General features: G+C 36.8%; 2 protein-coding genes across 20 annotated transcripts in view; one reads left to right on the top strand and one right to left on the bottom strand.

The window, feature by feature from the left end:
- LOC110482898 (neurabin-1) overlaps positions 1 to 6,427 on the top strand; it is a 37,085-nt gene extending 30,658 nt beyond the window's left edge. For all 14 annotated transcript variants that reach the window (XM_085584422.1, XM_085584415.1, XM_085584421.1 and 11 more), the window contains 2 exons: positions 3,603 to 3,791; positions 5,030 to 6,427. In XM_085584422.1, the coding sequence (XP_085440548.1) occupies positions 3,603 to 3,791; positions 5,030 to 5,197 (357 nt within the window). In that variant the 3' untranslated portion in view covers positions 5,198 to 6,427. The remainder of the gene's footprint in view (positions 1 to 3,602; positions 3,792 to 5,029) is intronic.
- A 646-nt stretch (positions 6,428 to 7,073) lies between these two features.
- Positions 7,074 to 20,022, bottom strand: PDK1 (pyruvate dehydrogenase kinase 1). 6 transcript variants are annotated; one of them, XM_085584441.1, is made up of 13 exons: positions 19,842 to 20,022; positions 19,511 to 19,717; positions 16,796 to 16,933; positions 16,570 to 16,711; positions 15,056 to 15,127; positions 14,345 to 14,529; positions 13,969 to 14,058; positions 13,607 to 13,684; positions 12,931 to 13,007; positions 12,156 to 12,254; positions 11,126 to 11,236; positions 9,806 to 9,919; positions 7,074 to 9,678 (listed from the first exon to the last, which is right to left on the bottom strand). In XM_085584441.1, exons 2-13 carry the CDS (start codon positions 19,557 to 19,559, stop codon positions 9,538 to 9,540), a joined length of 1,296 nt encoding a protein of 431 aa, XP_085440567.1. In that variant the 5' UTR covers positions 19,560 to 19,717; positions 19,842 to 20,022; the 3' UTR covers positions 7,074 to 9,537. The 6 variants fall into 6 exon arrangements, with proteins under 6 accessions (XP_085440567.1, XP_085440570.1, XP_085440568.1 ...); XM_085584444.1 differs by having other exon boundaries at positions 16,796 to 16,913; XM_085584442.1 differs by lacking the exon at positions 16,796 to 16,933.
- Between the last annotated feature and the right edge of the window lie 49 nt (positions 20,023 to 20,071).

Below are 20,071 nucleotides of genomic sequence, written 5' to 3'. Positions count from 1 at the left end.
CAGTGAGTTGTAGAGAGTGATAAGGTCCCCTTGAGTATCTCCAGGCTAAACACCCCCAGCTCCCTCAGCTGCTCTCATGAGATTTGAGCTCCATAACCTTCACCAGCTTCACTGCCCTTCTTTGGACCTGTTCCAGCACCTCAGTGTCCTTTCTGAATGGAGGGGCCCAGAACTGGACACAGCACTTGAAGTATGGCCTCACCAGTGCTGAGTACATGACAATCACTGTCCTGGTCCTGCTGGTCACACTGTTTCTGATACAGGCCGGGATGCCCCTGGCTTTCCTGGCCACCTGGGCACACACTGGTTCTTGTTCAGCTGCTGTCTACCATCACCCCCAAGCCCTTTCCCACTGGCCACTTTCCAGCACTCTGCCCCCAGCCTGTAGCACTGCATGGGGCTGTTGTGGCCAGTTTGTAGGACCCAGCAGTTGGTCATGTTGAACCTCATGCCCCTGGTCTGGCCCATCGATCCAGCCTGGCCCGTGTAACTCCAGCTCTCAGAGAAGTGGGCTATTGCACACTGCCTTATAAATCCTGGAGTTGTTGGGAAACTGGATAGAAACACCTCTTGGAGACCTAGCTCGTAGACACTGAGGAGTCTGCCTCTCTGCTGGACAGGTGCTCACAGGCAGTTTGGGCACATGCCTGTCTGGTGAGAGTTCAGTTGTTAGTAGCCAGCTAATTACAGTAGAGGCACTTCACTCACAGATGGTTAGCAAGCTAGCTGGGTAATCCTTTTAATGTTCTTAATATGTTAAATGGTATGATGGCAGTGGTGTTTTCTTGGGCTTTGTATTTTTATCTCTATGGATTTCTGAGTCACATGCATTTTTATGCAGGAGCACATGACTTTCTCATGCTTCCATACCTAGAAGTAGTTTTAGTTCTGTTTTCTAAATTTGCAGCTGATCTCTTTCTTGTGTGTGTGTTGACTGTTCTGAGGACTCTTAACTTAGGTGTACAAACACAGCTTGGCATGTTCCTTCTGCCTCGAATGGACATTTGAGAACAAAAATGATGCAGAGGTATTATTTAATGATCAATAATCCTTACTCAAAAATTCGTGTTCTGCATCTTACCCTTCTACAGTTTTCACTTTCCTGTACTCTGAAAAATAGTCACAGGTGCTTTCCCTAGTGTAGTAGTGAAAAATTCAAATTTCATAGTATTAAATATCTGTGAGGAGATGATGTCTGTGTTTTAACACAGGTTCCAGGTGTTGCTACAACTTCTGGTTTTAGGGTTCTGTTTTACCAATATGAAGTAGAAGGAGTTTGTTAGCAATTAATGATGCTGAAGCTGTAATTCATAGCTAAGCCTGGAGACTCCTCCATAGTGCAGTATGTTAAAATATCTAATCTGTGCTGCTTGGACAAACTGGTTTAGAGGGCCCTCAAGATTCTGTCAGGGGACAGCAATTCTCTGACAAAATGAAAAAATCTGAGTCTCATTCTTTTTTTGACAAGAATATATCTTCAGTTAGTTACATTCTGAAATTACAGAAGGGAAGTTCTGCCATGGCTTGCACAGATTCAGCAAATCTAGAGTGAGTTCCAACTGGAATTAAACACTTTACACATTTTTTCATGTAAAGGAGATATACAGATACATACCCCAACTTAAAATGATAAAAATACGTAGATATATTAAAAAATACATATTTGGCAGCAATATATTTTAGTATTTCTTATGGCTGACAGACCACACCTGAGATACAAGTCCAACTTAAAATGCAAAGTGTTTTCCCTTTTTTATGTACTATTCATGAACACTTGTTAGTATGAGACAAAGTTGCCAATATACTTTTATTATTGCACTATCAGGTTGGGGAGTACTGTTATGTAAAATTATTTTAAATGGACATGCATTTTTAAATTCCCCTGGTAATTTATCCAACTAATCTTCTCTGTATGAAGCATCTCAAGCTTGATGGCTTGGATAGAAGACTCAGTGCTCCAGTTGTCTTGATAGAGGTGCTGTATACAGCACTTCAAGCAAATCCTCTTCTAGAGCCCTTTGCTGTTATTTTATGCAAATTGCTATTCTCCTTTCACACATCAGCAAGGCAGATGCACTTGTTCTATCTACATAAGCATTTTGATTTGGATAAGGAGTTCATTTTTGAAATAAATATTCTGATTGTTCCCACTTGCCTTACTTCAGTTTATCTCAGAAATCAAATCAGATGTGCTCCAACAGTGGTCCTGCTACGTTCTAGCTGCTAGTAGCCATTGAGTCTTTGTGATCAGACTAGTGCTGTTTGGAAATTAAAATCCTTTGAAATGCTTGTAGTGTGGATTTTCAGACCTCAGCACAAGCTGTCCGGCTCTACAAACTCATTTCTATTTTTATTGCCTCTGAACATAGTCACTGTCCCTTGTTTCACAGACCAGGGAAAGCAAAACCATTTCAAATTACATGTAGTCCTTCAATACACTGGAAATTTGAAAATTTTGTGTGTCCCCTCATACATGTCTCCCATATTGCTTGCTTAGATCCATTGTGTTGCATGATCAGATCACATGACAGGCCTATGTCTCACTGTCTTTGACTTGTAATCACCACAATCATTTTGTTATATCAATCAACTCTCATAAATATTCAATCAGATAAGCTGGATTTTGTGAGATCCCTTTGGCTGGCAGCTGTAGTTGTTCACCTGCGACTTAACAGGGTCATCTCTCAAATCTGTAACTAGAAAACTCTTTTTTTTCCTCTGTTTTCTGTTTACAAATGCCTGTAAAAGGGAATGACTTGCTGGAAAAGGGGAGCATATTTTCTTCTGTTTGCAAATACCTTGGATGAGCAGTCTAATGCAGCCTGTACTCAGTCATGAGCTGGTGAGAGATGATCGTGGATAGTTAATAAGACTTCAGTTAACTGATGTTAGTGATTCAAATACTACACTGGAATTTCTTCTCTACAGATACTGAGCTTTGTTGTGTAGTTTTTCTTCTGTGATGAAGTAATAGTGCTTCAGGACAAACAGCAGTACCTTTTCCCCTCTGAAGCAAAATGAAATTGAAGCAGAGTGCCTCAAAGCTCTGTGAGCTGGCAAAGTGTATTTTCAGTGGAAGTCTACAAGCTGCTCTGTTTCTGAAATGGTCATCTTCTATTTGGGCAGACTTTATAAAATGTCAACATAATAGCATTAGTTCAAAGAACAGTCTTCTCTTGACAAATGTACAAAATGTAATAAACCTGTACCTAGAACACTCACCAGATTTACTGACTACTAGAATTGCTTTTATTCTGGATTTCCATCACTTAACAATAATAATGGAGTTGAAGTTCTTAATAATTCTTCATGTTGTGTAAGGTAGCATTTAACATTAAGACCCAGCTAGCTTAACTGAGGCAGTGTGTACATTGTTTGGAAAGGTCCAATTTACCATTTATGTTCTCTGTTTCTGACTTAGTTTGTGATGAATGTTGAAGTGTCTTGTTTATAGTAAATTAGGCAAAGCGATCTCAAGAACTTTACTTTTGGAGTAGAGCATGTGTGAACATGCACTTTGTTAACCAAACTAAACTGACAACTGGAATTCAACATACAGTTGAGTAAAATATTGCTTATGGTGACTTTTCTCAATTGGTTAGGCATTGGATGATGAATTTACAACAACAGGAAAGCAAAATCAGTGGCACAGTAGACCTATTTCTGAATGGACCACCCAGCAAGTATGCCACTGGCTAATGGGAATGAACATGGAGCAGTATATTACGGAGTTCACAGCTATGAATGTAGATGGACAGCAGCTGATGCAGCTCGACAGTGAGAAGTTGAAGGTATGTGCACATCCCAGGATGGATTTTTAACTGTATAGGTTTCACTGCTTATTTAGACATATTTTTAATCTACAAAGTCCAATTTGCTGGTTCTGTAGCTTTTTAAGGAATAAGAGTTATTTGCTCGTGTTATTTTATTTTGAGTTGCTTTTGAGTTGCTGTTTGTATGTTGAGGAAATAAAAGGAAACTGAATTGTCCAAAGAGTCTTGATACATCTGTCACCAATCTCAACATAAAGTCATATCAAAACAAGTTCTGGCCAGCTCAAATAGAATTGCAGGATCCAGTTTTAGAAATCTGTTTCTTCAACATTTTCTCTTCAAATGGAAAGGCTAAAACCCTATCTGGTGACATTTTAAATGTTTCAAGTTTTTTATGCCTGCTGAAAATACATATTCTGAATCTTTTGAACCTTTTCTTGCCATTTTACACCTGGAAGCTGCAGTATATATGTATCCCTTATAGTTCTGGTAAATTCCTGCAGTTTTTCTTTCTTGTTAGATTACGAGACTGCATTAGGGACACTCAAGATGTGCAGCTAGAAGAGGTTTATTGGTCTACTCTGGCATAAGGCAAATTATTATTAATGATCGGTAGCAGAATTTGAGGAGCCTAGGGGGGAAAAAGTTGTTCTGACTTCAGTCTCAAAAATATGCCTCAATTTTAATAGACAGGCAACACTAAATGTCCTGTATTTTACAAAACTTGGTGGGCACAGAGGGAATCGCAGTGACTGGCCTGTGATTGCTGTGTCCAGCTGCGGAGCCGGGACGCTGATGCCCAGAGCTCCGCGTGCCCGGGTCACACACTCGGAGTCCCGTGCTGCCACCTGCCGTCCGCAAGTGGAAGTGTACCGTCCGCTCCAGAGCACTTCAAAATCCTTCAGAGTTCTCACTCAGTAAAAATTCCTCGTGTATAAAAATACCTAGAAAAAGATCTGGAGACTAATACCAATGATGTTATTTTCTGAGAATTCTCATGGGTTTATATGTTTGTAAAATGCAACATGAAATCGTTATTTCAAAACTGAAGAGGTGGCCTTGGTTTTCTTACCTACCTTGTTACCTAGATGATTATTTGCAGTGTTTTTGCAGCCTTAAGTTTTTACCTTTCAAATAAACAGATTATCTTGTCAAAAAGTGAGTGACACTGTTCTATTGTTAATGCACAAGCACTGTTAACAGTGCTGTTGAAAAAAATTACTGATGAGGTTTTGTTTTGTTTTCCTCCTCCAAAGGCTTTAGGAGTTTCCAGTCAAAATGACCGATCAACAATAAAGAAAAAAATTAAGGATATTAGAAAAACACAGGAAAAACTGGAAAAGCAGAAGGAAAAGGTTCAAAAGAAGGAGAAAGAAGTTCGCAAGACTGGCAGAGTTGTGGCCACTCTTGAATCAAGCTGCTAAAATTACCATTTTATTTTAGTGCAGACTTACCTAATCTTGAGGAAGTTCAGCAGATTTGTATATAATTGTACAATTGAGGGAAGAGGGAAAGTGCAACAGTTCAACGTGGTAGGTGGTTTTTTACTTTTTAATTCTGGTCCCTCCCCATTACAGCCCAATAAAATGAAATAATATTTTCATTATTTTTATTTCTAGTTGACTCTGCCTGTACTAATGGACAATAATTTAACTTTCTGCCTTAAGTAACATTTCTGCTTCTAAGGTGTCATATGCCCTTTCCATCGAAATTGATGTTTGTGGAAAGTAGAATAATGTCTTAAAAATCATTCCAGTACTAGTCAACTAGCATTTGATAGAGCAGAAGGTGATAGAGGGACAATAGAAAAATCCTGCCAACAAATTCAGTCTGTGACAGTCTGTTTATCTGTTGCCACTAAAGATGTATAGTAAAAATTAAGTTTAAGAAATGGTAATGTCAAATTAATTTAAAAAGAAAGCATGTATTCGAATTTAGGATTATTTTAATTCTTTTACTTCTGGAATTTCATTCAGAGTTCACTTTAGTAGCACATTGTTTTTGAATTCTATGTGTTGCAATTTACTGAGAAAATAACAAGAAATACTAAGTCATTTTTCACAAACTACATATCCTAAGCATAATGCTAAGTTTTCTGTACACTCCCCGTATGGTGTTGGGACAAGGTTTAAGCGTATAAATAAGATCCTTTTTAACCTATTTTTCCTAAATAATACATAGTTTTATAGATTTATGCTATGAATAAGATCAACTTGCAATATGTGTATTTCTCTTTTCTACATGCAACAAGATTTTCTGCGGACCAAATTTATATATTTGCTAAACAATACTGTTTTTCAGACTTAAAATACTGAGGGAAGAATTGTAGGAAAAATCATCACTGACGCCCTGGGTTTCTGCCTTGTATTTAAATGTTAAATTGTAGACTACAGATTATTTCTCTTTAAAGGAGGATTTGATTCTTGAAATAGCTTAGAACATGACTTGGTGTTTTGTATATTTACATACTATTTTCTAGAGATACTACAAGAGCACTTCCTTTATTTAGATTATTCCAGAAACATAGACTAGATTAAATACCAGTTCCACCATAGAATGGACTAGAACAAAACTTACATAGTTCATTTATGTGGACCAAGTTCTCCTTTAAATCTATGGACTGTTTTTCATTTTAATTAAATGAATGAACTTCACTGTTGGTGTTTCACTTTTTTTTTTGTATGTCTTAAGAATTTCAGTAAAATGACTGTGTGGAAATGCTTCTGCACACTAGGCATTTCCAAAATAAAGTTTGAAAATCTTGGTAATAAATACTTTTTAAAAGATATTATATTTCATTTTTATGCATTCTTTGGTCAAGATTTAACTAATTTATTTTGTTTACAGTAGCTTTGAGTTGTATGCCAAACTTACAGACCTTGAACCAAAGCGGAATGCTGCCCTACTGATGAAAGAGAAAGGAATTAGAAATACGGAATCATGAAATGCTCAGGTTCTCCCATGTAATTAATTCAGTCAAGAAAGTTGAGTATTTTCACAGCTAGAACAGAGAATATTGCTAAAACCCCATTTTACCTTTTTTCTTTAAGTGTACTGTTGCACCCTGGGAATAGTTTTCTTCTGAAAGAGGCTAGTGGAAATGATGGTTTCAGAGGTTTCCCTGTGTGCAGAGCTGTAACAGGTAAGGAGGGGCCATAGCAGGGATGATAAACTCCCCTGGCACTGAGCATGAGAACACCGATTATCGCAGCATACAGCGTTTAACACCTGGTGGATGTTGAACTGAGCTGGATGCACGCAGCCAGCTCAGTACCAAAGCTACACAGTCACCCAACAAAGTTTCATTTTTACAATAGTTTTAATGAATAAATGCAGCAATTCTTTCAAAAATTAACACAAACCAAGATTAATTTTACAGTGCAAGACTGACCTAATTTGCATACAAAACTATTAATCTCAGCATTTTGATTTTGTAGTGATTCACTTCAGCTTAACCAGTGTGCTCACAATGACTTCAGTGTAGTAATGAAAATACTAAACACAAAAGTTGTCTTCTGCACTTCTATAAAGCAAAAGTTATCAAATATCAAATTTTTAATTATGATTAAATATTGTAAATCAAAACACTGTGCATTTGTGTTTTCACCACAATCATTTGGGGCGACAGTCAAAGAGATAACTACAAATATAAGTATACAGCAAGTTGCTCTGGTAATCAGAATTCAGTTGATAGTTAGCTGAGAACATGAAAGACCCTTTATTACAGTAATATCTAAAATACTTAATAGACTTTGTAGAAAACAAACTGTTAGCTTTTCTTCAGAAATACTGCTTGTAGTTGTCCAGTGTTACTAAAATCAATTGAGTTAGTTAAAATATTTAAAGGCTGGAATGCTCAGCTTCAGACCTGAGTTTTTAAAAGCCCTTGCTGTAATTTCAGCTTTAGTTTAGCAAAAGCAATAGCTGCAAGTGTCCCTTCCAACATGTGCACAGGCCCCATTTTACACTATATGGCATTTCTCACATCCTCTTGCAGGGCCAAAGAAGAGAACAGCTGTCAGTTCTCCTCACTTGTAGCCATGTAGATTGAAAGGTGTGCCAGTTATCAACTCACATCCTTGTAAGGAAGAATTAGGGGCCTGAAGGTGCCCACAAGCTTGAGTGGAATAGGTAACCTTACTGATCTGGTGGCAATTAAGATACAATAATCCTCCCTCAGACTGTCAGTTTAACTGTGTAAGCCCAGTCTGTAATGCACTTCTGTTAAAGTTATCTACATTAGCTTAACCAGGGTAATAAAACCATTTTGTTGTTTTGCAGAACTTGGCTAGCGAGGTAGCAAGTGATAAATCTTGAATCTGGCTCAGCTACAACTAGAGTAGCATGACTTCAATTTCCAACATCCAACTATCCCCTTCACTTGTGGTATCTCACCTTTTGCTCTGCAAAGAGATAATAAACTAGCAAAAGTTAAGCTTCTTGTTTCTGAGATGGATTATGCATTTCTGCTGCAGAACAAAACCCACAGAATTACATGAAGTTTAATTAACTATGAAAAGGATTGGTTCTCAATGGCTTTAACTGCATCACTCCAAAAATGCTCAGGAATGACAGGGATCGAGGTGCAACACAGATGTGTATGATTTGAACAAAACTCATACAGTTGAATTCTTTATTAGGACTCTGTACCTGAAATGCAAGATTCATTCCCCTCTCTATCTTCCCCTGTATGTTCTGATTTGTCTTTACTGATTAACATATTCTGGTTATCATGTTTATGTTATAGTGTGACTTCCAGTTACTACAAAAACGAGGCTAGAAGCATCTCACAAATGCAAAGGTATTTTCAAAACTGCTAATTCCACTTACTCTTACTTACTCCTGAGAAGGCAGTTTATACTGTCAAAGTAATAGAGATGCCCTATGACAGACAAATTTTAAGAATCTGTTTATTAAAATAGTTCCCATTTATATTTATTGTAAGTCTGAGATCTTACAAAGGCTAGAATGTTGATACTGCATTTTGATATGACCTATAGAAATACAGGCAAATGCAAGACTAATATTTCTCTACTGTATACAAGCCAATGCTGTTTTTTAATTCACAATGATCAGGGCAAGGTAAATTTTTCACATCTATTATATATTCACATTACAACCAAAGAAATAGAACTGATGCCACGTACCTGAGATACATCATATCAGTAGTAGCAGTTAAAAAACGCTTTTTAAAAATTTTTATCCTTACAGAGTTGATTTCTACAGCTGATGTAGGCAGTGTATGTAGGCAACATATCTAACTTTACAAAATTAAGCTTCAGCATGCTTAAGATAAAAGAACTGTGCCATACACTTGCAAAGGTATAGCAGTGAGCTCAATATTTCTTACACAAATTTTTCACTAATCTGTAGAATTGTATAATGAATGTTCCAATGACTTTTTAAATAATTATTCTAATATAATTATTTTTAATAATACAAATTAATACCAGATTAATTAATACCAGATTAGCTGTTGAATTGATCCCTATAAAAACCAAAATATGTTCCTTTGACTTAGCTCTGAAAGCAGTCATAAATAGAAAGTGGAACAAATTAAATATGACCTTTTTTTTATAAGTGCATGTTTGGGGGTTTTGGTGGCTGTTGGTTTTTTAATTTCAGAAAAGCCTCATTACACTCAAATTTCTATTACACCATTTAAAATTACTTTCACATATCAGAAGTGGCTCAACATCATAAATTAGATCTTCTAATTCCCTTTACAGACAAACCTACTTCTTAGGAGCTGCTGAGGAAAAAGCTACATACTCCGAAAAGTGGTCATGTCCTTTGGCTCACTGCTTGGCACACACCAGTCATCAGCTTCATGGTTTGCTTTATAATGTTTCCAGGCTGCTTTGTTGTATACAGGGAGTCTTTCAATTGATTCTGTTGATAAGGCCTGTAAGGAGAAAAGGCTCTAGCTGATGATTCTTTTTAACTGAAGTTACCATAACAGAACAAGGAGTTCCATTAGCAGTTCAGATTAGAGTTGCTGATAAATGTAAAATCAGAGTGTTACATCATACCTTGATGTAAATAACTGCATCTGTACCATAGCCTTCTAAGGAATACAGTTTCAGGTCTCCTTGGAAGTACTGTGCATACAGACGTGATATGGGTAAGCCATAACCAAATCCAGCCTGATCAGGAGAAAAAGTATACTTCCATTAATTGCATTAATCAGTGGCATTTTCTGTTTAAACTTAATAGGTAAAATAGACAAACTAAGCATGATGTTTGACAATAACAGGAGCTCAGGTGTAACTGTTATGCCCTTCACCAAGCTATTACATACCCCAAAACCAGAAAAATGCATGAATGATTGTGATTATGAGAAAACTGTTTTGATTCCTTTGTTAGGCAGGGGTGGTAGATAACACTTCTTGGATTATAGTAGCTTTTTGAAGAGATTAGAGAAAACTCTGCTGTGTGTTTGCATGATGCTTCATGGAGCTACTACTCTTAAGTACACAAGAGTTCTTAAGTCAAATACATGTCATCATCAGTACATACAAAAAAGGTTCAATACGCAACACCTATGACTTTGCAGCTTATACTGAAATTCTACCAAGCCCTGGCTGCAGTAGCAGGACAGAGCCCTGAAGTGTTAAGCGTGATTTTTTGTTTAATTACTAAATATTTTGTTTAAATACTAATTTTTGTTTAAATTTTAGAGGTAATCTCTCAGTGAGTGTACACAGCAGTCCTCTGTAAAGATTTCTTGTTTAGTAAGTTGCAGAGTTATCTACATGCAGAACTACATGTATTTTTAATGATGCAATGTGAGAGAATAAATACAGGAAAGCTGTTCAGAGATTCTAATTTCTGAGCACTTAGGGTTTATTTCTTGTGCATTTATTACATTCACATGAGACCAAAGTGGATTCTTCATATGCCCTGTCACATCTATGTACCTTCATCCTTGCTGGGGGTTGGTACAATTGACTACATAATACAAATGAACTATGGCTTTGATCTAAAGTCACTGCTATAATTATTCCTCCTTTCATTCAGTGGCTACAAAAATAATTCTGAATCCTGCTCTCACTGCAGTATATGCAGCATAGCTAAGTATTCTGCTTGAGGTGGCTGATCATTAGATTTAGTAGATAAAAAGAGAATCTTGAACAAATTTAAAAAGAGAATCTTGAACAAATTTAAATAATTTTTGGTATTTTGTGCCATTTTTCATGTATTTTTTGAAAAATACTTTAAGTGTGAATTAAGTAAAATTCAAATATTACCCAATGTAATATCTATAAGCTCAGTGTTTCATAGCTTTAGCAAAATGTTTTTTGTGACAATTAGACCTATCCACAATGCCATGGTATAAAAGTCTTGCATACCAAAGGTGTAGCTCGTGATGTCTCAACACGAGGACGTGGTGCTGTTGAATACATATAGTTGAACAGTCTGTCAATTTTCCTCATAGGAACACCCCCACCACGGTCACTCATCTGGAACAAGAAGGAGCATTTAGCTTTATATCCCTGAATACATTTTTATAAAATATATCTTCTCTCAAATAATAAGCCAGAGAAAGATATGGTAAAGTATTATTTGAAGTTGTCCCTGCTAAGCTACAGATTTTCTTTAATTCTCACTTTCAGCAATGACCAAAGAGAGATGAATCCTTCCCTTTCATCCTTTATCCAAACCATTAAATAAAATACTGCCATAAGAAGCATTTATAATCTCTTGGAGAAAAGGAAATTCTGCTTGAATTCTGCATTGCTTTTATCTTGTTCATAACACACTTTTGTCTGAAGTCACTATCTATACCTTTTAGCAAATTCTAGGTTCTCTGTGTATTTTATCTTTATTTCTCAAGAATACTGTCATTTAAATATAATTTACTAAAACCTATTACTTGAAGGAGTAAGTCAAAGGAGTTGTTTTACTACAGTTTAGTTAGACCTATGAAAAATTCAGTGCTTGCAGCTGTGTTGAAATCAAACATGAATGTTGTACAGAAAAAGGAAACTGGAAACTACTTCAGGAGCTTTGTTTTGTGTGGAATACACAATATGTATTTCCCTTCAGTTGTTTCACACCTGTATAGCTCTGTCATTGTCACTTAGAAGATGTTGATGTTACAATTGTATAAAGATGCTACTTCATTTTTAGTCATGGTTGCTTCTAAGCTAGGCAAGACACAAGCAAGTATAGGATGCTATTGCAGAGCCCTTAATGTGACTGCAGCCTCTTCATGAGGCAGTATGTGAAATCCCATAAGGGCTTTTTACTTACATACGTCATCACGTACAATCTATTGATGGAACCAGATCACCAGCTCAAGTTGCTAATATGCTGCTCATGACAGGAAAAGAAAAGCCTAATGAAAATAACTTTCAGAATAGAAAAAAAAATTAGTACCTTCACAGTTAAATCCTCATTTCCCAAGGTGATGTGTACATGAATTGCAGGATAAATGCATTGATCAGCATGATGTTCCATGGTGGCTCTCATTGCATTCTGTAATTTTCAAGTACAACTTAAATCCTATTCACTTTGTATATTAACTTAAAATATAATTTGGTAGTTATTTTTATAATATATTTAGAATCAGAACAAATATATATTGGTTCAGAATGTTTTTTTTAATATTCCTAGTTTATTCAGTATCAGTACATTTAGTTTATTAGAATACTGAGACTTTAAATATTTAATTTTTTAAAGGAAATGTAAATTGTTTAATGTACAGCATTTGTGTTCCAGAATTCTTCATAATGCACATAGTACACACAATCTGACACGAAGTCCAAGAAAAGTCTATGACTAAACTACTGGAGAAAAGCTCTGTAGGATGTGTTACGTATTTTACCAGATTTAAAAATACACAATTTATGGGATATCTTATTCTCACTTGCTTTATTAATTACTTTCATCAAACATTTTAAGGTTTAAGATGTTCAGAAGGTATGCAGTGGCTAGGTTAAAGAGATACATCTTCCAAAGCTGTTCATTTTCTATGCATTTATTGTTTCTCTAATAGTACAGGATAGCTGTGTTGCTGCAGTCAAATGACAAGAAGTTTGTACTTGCAAAAACACGCTGTGATCTAGAATCAGTTTGAAAAGTCAAAGTAATACAATCTCATAAAACAAAGATGTATGAAAGAATTGAGTAATTAATGGTTAAGTGCACAGACCTTGAAAAGTTCAAAAACCATGTGATAGAGATGTGATGGCACGTACACCACTTGCATAGGCTGTCCTGGTGATTTAGCTGGGGAGAAGAGAGTCTGAATAACTAAATAGCAAATAAGATGTATTTTATTCATTCCCACAGTAATTAAAAATGTGAATTTCTATTGTTAAGTTTAAAGAAGGAAAATTTGAACAGAAATCTTTTGAAAAATTGTATGTTAATCAAAAGTCATAATCAAGATTTTCAAATGTTGCTTGCTGCTTTAGAAATTAATCTTAAAACCCAGTATGGGATCACTGTCTAGAGCATATCATGCTTTCAAATAACCTCATAGGTATCACAAAGATGAAATAGAAAGTCTTGTATAAATCTTTAACATTGTCGCAAAAAATGCAGAGAGGGTGAGATGCAGAATGTCAGGTGAAGAAACATGAAATCTTAGTGAGGGAAGGAGCCTGCTAAAATTTATAATATCAACAGCTGTAGAATCAAATACTTCTACTCATGTCAGTTTTCTGGTTAAAAGTAGGAATGAGGAAAGCATTGTACCAGATTTGAAAAATTCAGTAGATACAGAGAACATATGAACTATGTGAAAAGCAGAACATTTCACTACCAGCTCCTTTAGAAGAAGCCTTCATGATGTTCAAGAGCATGCCTTGTCCATATTCACTTACAATTCAACTCTTCAAGGATAAGTTCTGGAGAGCTCATGTAATATAAATCACAAAGTCTCTTGGCATTTTCATAGCCATCTATAATAAAAAACACACGAAGTTACATTTCTCCCTCACACTTTTTTTTGTTTTTCCTCCTTCAGAATCTAGCAAAAAAAAAATTTTGAAACTACTGCACATCGTCAGGAGATTTGTACATTTCAGAAAAACTATGTTTATAGGAAAAAGAAACAAAAATGTATTTCACGTCAATAAAACTTCTGGTAGGCAAGAACAAAACAATATATGCCTATCAGGATGTGTATTTGCTCTTAGTATATACTCTCATGCAAGTTTTCAAGATTCTTATCATCTGAGTTTACCTCTAATAACTTCAACAACATTGCAGTTAGGATCGATGCTTCCAATATGTTTTGGATGAGCTGGATTAATTTTCCCACCAAACAGTAAAGCTGCCAAAAAGAAAACATCATTTAATATCCAGCGTAACTTTATAAAAATTTTACTTTGTGTCTTCCATTTTGCTAAATAAAAAATTTATAGGAAATCTATAATTTCAGTCCTCACCATACTGAAAAGCCTACAATTAATAAACATTTTATGAATTGTATTAAGAATGAGTTATAAATGGCAAGACAAATAGTATTCTCCTAAGTGTCACCTTAGGACATATTAAGCACTTAAAGAAAAATACAACTGACATGGTACAGATATCATTTCCCTCCTTTCAACACGTACAGTGTTGATTAAGGAGCATTCTGATTGAAATGCGACTCATGTAGAAGCGGTCTAAAAAATACTGCACGTTCTGTGAGGTCACTGGATCAATGCCAAAGCTTTCCTTGTATTCGATTACTCCTTGAGCCATGGTGGGAATTACATCATTGTGGCGATTCCGGATTTTTATCACAGTATCTGTAAAACTAAAATGGATACATTGTTACTATTTCACTTTCAAGGGAATTTAATCCTCCAGCAAACAGTGCCTGTCTACAAAAATGAAGACTTACATACAAAAATAGCGTGTCTGCCTACTGCAGTAAGAATGCAGGTTAGTCTTTACAGTGCATTTCAGGTGACTAGCATTGAAACAATCAGTAGTCCACTATTTTGACTGTTTATAAAATTACTATTTATTTATTAAATAATCTTGATACCTGCCAAGAGAAAGAGAAAACTGTGCCAACTGTTTTCATGCAGAACAACCTGTACCTGTCAAATGGCACTTCTGGTCAGCCAGCACTGACCAAAGCATTCTACAGAATGACATTATGCTGAAGTGCTTAACTTCCTATTTTAATGTAACCTCCTGTTTTAGGGACAGGATGACATTGCTGCAATTCTTCTGTTAAGATCTGAGATAGGAAATGTTTTTTCAGATATTGGTTTTTTTTTTTGTCAGTTCTTCAATACAATATTAACAAGATATACGTGACAGCAAAGCCTTACCTGTGAATAGCCCCTGAATCTTCTGAGCTTTTGTCCTTAAAGTCAAGAATCTCCTGAAGACTTTGGACATACCTTTCAATGAAAAAAACAGGATAAAGATCAATCTAATATGCCTCCCCAGATTTCTCTGGTTAGCATTTTGTGGTCTTCCAATGTTGTGTGTTTCCAAATCATTCTACCTGTCTCTCTGTGAATTTTGTTAGATTCCTTTGAATCTATTTATAAAGTTTTCTTCCAAAATTTCCAGAGCAATGAATTCCACAATTTAATTAGAATGCATAAAATATCATCTTTGTGTTTTAAACCCAGTAGGTGATCACTTATTTGCAGCCCCTGTGTGCTCCCGTTAGTAGAAAAATCTTTCCATTTGTGATTTAAGTATTTCTGCCATCCCTTTCCTTAGATACATATTTTCCAAGCTGAAGAATTCTATTTGGTTTCTCCTCACGTAGAATTGTTCCAACCCCCTGATTATCCCTCTTGGTCTTTTCTGTTCAGGATGGAGCTGCATGTAATTCAGGAGAATAATGGGCTAACACAGTGGTACAATTATATTCCTACCCATTGGTTATTTAGTTCCTAATACTATTTTCCTTCTTGCCATCAACTGACATATGCAGAAAAATATTCCCAATAGCATCAACATTTCTTTTTCCATTGTAAGGAAGCAAGCACACAGGAGAGGAGGTTCTTCCCTGTGCTCTATTTTGCATTTGCCCAAATGGAATTAATTTCCTATTTGATCAGTGTCATCTAGTATCATGAGAATGTAAGCATTTGTGTTTCAGTAAGAATTCATTAAGGTATCCTCATTGATAGCTCTTTTCATATTCAGTCATCTAGTCAATCCCACTTACTGGCAGATTTTGGCAGATATCTTAACTTTAAAAGCCTTTACAGAAATCCTTGTGCCTTTAGCAGTTACCAAATAATCTATTTGTTTTGCTTTCATCTTAAAAAAGTTTATATCTATGTTTCTTACTTGGAAGCAAACTTTACTTTTCAAATAATGTCTTTTTTACTTTAATACCTTCATGTTCTCTCTGTTGTTTTATGTTTTGGCTTTGGGAACTTTCTATTGCTTTTTCTTCATATTTTCTGTACCTTTACTCTCAGTCTGCAATAACCTGTCTTGTAAATGGTTTCTCCTATCTTTTGCAAATATTTTGTGCCTTAGTTTGCTTCTGTTATTTTCTTCAACTAGCTTCTTCACTGTTAGGTAAATTCCTTATTAAACACTCTTCTGGTGGATTTTTGTTTTAAAAAAAAAGTTTGATTCCTCATACATTGAGTGTGTGCAATACTTAATGATTTTTTAAATTTCTTTGTGGGTTCTCTAATTGCTCCTAGATGCTTTTTTCCCATATCTGTAAATTCAGTTTCTGATCACACTGGTATTAATAAGTGATGTTCATGTAACAAGCTTAAAAATGTCCTTTCAGTAGAAGAGTGATTTCCTCCAACCTGTGTATGTGCAGGTCACCCTTCAAGGGATGGAATGTCACTGTTCTTACCAGCTCTGCACCAGCTGAACTGAAGGTGTTCTTAGAAGGTTGTCTGGAAGCAAGCTTATTTCCTTCATTATGTTTGCCAATCTCACAGGCAACTCTTGTCGCAGAAACATAAATGAAGTCTTTTCACAAGCATTTTCAGACCCTAAGACCAATATGACATCAGAATGAAGTCAATACTATGGTAGAGAACTACACAAACTTAGTTGCTTGCATTAGAGGCCTATACCTTGAATTCCAAGCGGACTCTCCCAGGCTGGTAAGCCGGTGTTTCTTTCATGGCAGCAGCCCACTTGTGTTTCAAAATTTATTGCATACTGAAACCTTCCTCTTGCAGTAACGAGAATCTTCAATATATAAACAGAAACTAATGCAACGGTTACAGACCTTTACTGTTCAGATTTAAATATGGCTTCTATCCATGTATATTGTTCATTTTATTTGCAGCAAACTCTAACCAACACTGATCAAACACTGTCATTCTGAGCACATCAGAGAAGTGAAACCAGCACAGGAAACTATTTATGAGAAGGATGCTTGAGAATGTATTGTAGTCCCATACACCCTGCTTTTCATCACTGATCTTAGTTAATTATCATAACTCATTCTCAAATACTTTGAGAAAATGAATTCAGAAATAGAGATCTCATTTTCAACTGCATCTGTTGTAGTTTAAATTCAGTCTTAAAAGAACAGAAGTCAGGTGAATGAATTCACATGAATAGTAAGAAAGAAATGAAAGCAGGACAGCTACTCTGCTTAGCCATTAGGATACTAATAGAGTTAAATTTTTACATTTTTAAAAGCTAGAAGTGGAAATACTGCCTCTTTTCATAACTGACCGGTCCTTTTGGAAGAACAAGTGTCATCTGTGGGGGTGGCAATTAAATGTTTAAATGTCTTTATTAAAATCAAGACCTGCTTTTACTCCCACAAAGCTTGTTTTCCTAGGTGAGAAAAGAGGGTGCAGAGTGGGGAAGAGACTAAGAAATGCAGTACTTCATTCTCAGCCAGACTTCTTCTTTCTAGACTTAAAGACTGTCACATAAACATCATCTGAACTTCTAACCTGCCCATCTGCTGCAGTGAAGTGTATACTTCAGGTCTCATGTTTCACAAAACGTATCTCCTACAAATTAACTCCTGTGTTACTGCTCAGTTCACTCCTTCCATTTGGCAAGGGGAAGTTGGAAAAAAAGATTAAAGGAAGGGATGAGGAAAGAAAAAAGGAAGTCTGGACTGCCTTAAACATGAAAAATCTTCACCACGTTGAAATAGAGAAGTTTACTTTAAAGCATGCAGACTCAGACACATAATAAACTACATTGATAAAAGAATGTCAGTTAATAAAAAAGTGAATAATTTACAAGAAATTCCTCCACAATGGCATTTACCAGCATTATGCACTGTCTATATATGACCTCTGCCTAGAAACCTTTCATTCTTTTCCCTAGTCAGACTGCACAGGCATGACTGTTACTAGTCTTTCCCTTTTTTTGGGTAAAATTACAAGAACAAATCAGATTGGAGGTATGAAAGTGTAAATATAATCTTTAAATACCTCATATACTTAAGAAATTTCATTTTACAAAATAGTTTTTGTATCTGAAGGCCTTATCTTTGTAATCTTGGTGAAATATGGAAGGCAGTATAGAGCAGGCAAATTAAACAGGCAAATGACTCTTCCCATGTGCAGAAACAGTCTGTATCTTGGCAAAGAATGGGTAAAACTCCTACAGAAAATACTGTGGTCTTATAACCCAAGACCAGACCTAAATTTTCTTACAGAATATTTCATTTTTTTAAGTTAGCTTTACCAGATTTTATTATTTCCTCTTTGACTGTTCTCACTCTTGCAAAAGGAGCAAAAAAAAAAAAATCCTTAATGAAAACACTATCAGATTATAATGGCTACACAATCTCTTATAGAGAAATATTGTCTCTGTCTTGCAGTCTTTTTTATTTGTGTTATTAGTTTTTTCTCTCTGTAAAGATTATATCCTTAAGGAAAAGAGAGGAAAAAAATACTGTAGAAGTTTTCAAGATTTTTACCTTATGTTCAGGTACTAAGAGCAAAAATGTAGTCTATCTTTTGACACAAGTGTGCCTTGAAAATAAGCATTGATTTTATGGTAAGTGTTTTATCAGTAGTGGTAAAATAATACAGGTCAAAACAAACTCTGAATTGCAAGCTTCGTTTAAAATTACAGTAGCAACAGAACATATGGTGGAGTTCCTGTAGGAATATGGAGTTTTAAATGTCAGATACATTTCATTGCCACAAGGGAAACATTGAATAGATGGATGAAGTGATAGCAGATAATTGCGAGAAAATCTTTGTAAATCTCCCTGCTTATATAAAGTTTGGGGTTCTAGGATTAGTTCTCACTTAGGTTTTATTTGCAAAACTATAAAAAGCCACGAAGCTATTAACTAGTTAAATATATAACACATACACATGTATGTATGCCAAAGTGCCTTGGGTACAGAAAGAGAATGTACTATAGAATGGCTCCAACCTCAGGCTTTGAAAAGGTGCCTCAGTGTGAGTTACACAACCTGTCTCTATGTGGTCTTTGCTTTGAAGCAGAATAGAACAATTCCTGTGATCCCTTTTGTTTCCAAGCTGACAGTCAAGTCTGGAAGCATTCGGAGTGGTTTTGGCACCGGGTGTAAGATTGAGTATCCTGTTACTGATTTACTCATTTTGAAGACTAGATTCCAAACCCTCCAGGACGGCTCCCGGTGCTACATGCTGCTCCTTCTCTCACACACCTAAACAGCAGCATTTGGATAGGATGTTTCTGTAGGGCACAGGCCAAGTAACTGAGCAGTGATGACTGTTGCGGCCCCTCGGTGCCAGCCGAGGCTAAACGCTTCGTGTGTTTGGAAGGTGCCTTTAAAAGGCTGCACGCTGCTTCGCAAAAGGCTTAACCAGTCTCACCTGTCTGAGTCACTGCTCTAACAATACCAGTTGTCACAGCTGTTCCCATCCTCTCCCCAACACTGCGGACTCTGCAGGAAAACACCCGACTAGCCTGGTGGTGCCAAAAACCGGAGTTTTCAGCTAAATTTCAACCTTGCCATAGTTGCGGTCTCCGGGAATGCGGCAACCGGGCTCCCTTGTCCCAGAAGGAAGCAGAGCCCCTTTCTGCCAGAAAGCACAGCATTAACAGATAAGCGGCTGACGGGGTGAGGGGTCGCGGCCGTCCCGCTCCTCACAGGCACCTGTGGGAGGAGGGGCAGCGGTCGAGGGCGGCTCGCCGGGGACTCACCGAAGTCCAGAAATTGCTTCATGGAGAGCGGCGAGGGGGAGAAGCGCGAGTAGAAGTCCACCTGCTGCGGGATGTTGCCCGCGGCAGCGCCGCGCAGAAGGGCGCGCAGCAGCCTCATGGCGCAGCTCCGGCCCCTCGCTCAGCCCGGCCCGGCCGCCATTTCCCGCCGCGCCGCTGCCCCGGCCCCTGCCCAGGCCGCGGCCGCCTCCGCCGCGCCGCCGGGGGCGGTG

Source organism: Lonchura striata, chromosome 7 (genome assembly GCF_050655825.1).
Source record: "Lonchura striata isolate lonStrDom1 chromosome 7, ASM5065582v1, whole genome shotgun sequence".
Taxonomy (NCBI): Eukaryota; Metazoa; Chordata; class Aves; order Passeriformes; family Estrildidae; genus Lonchura; species Lonchura striata.
The sequence above is the reverse complement of the archived record's forward strand: the minus strand, read 5'-3'. Positions and strand labels throughout refer to the sequence as shown.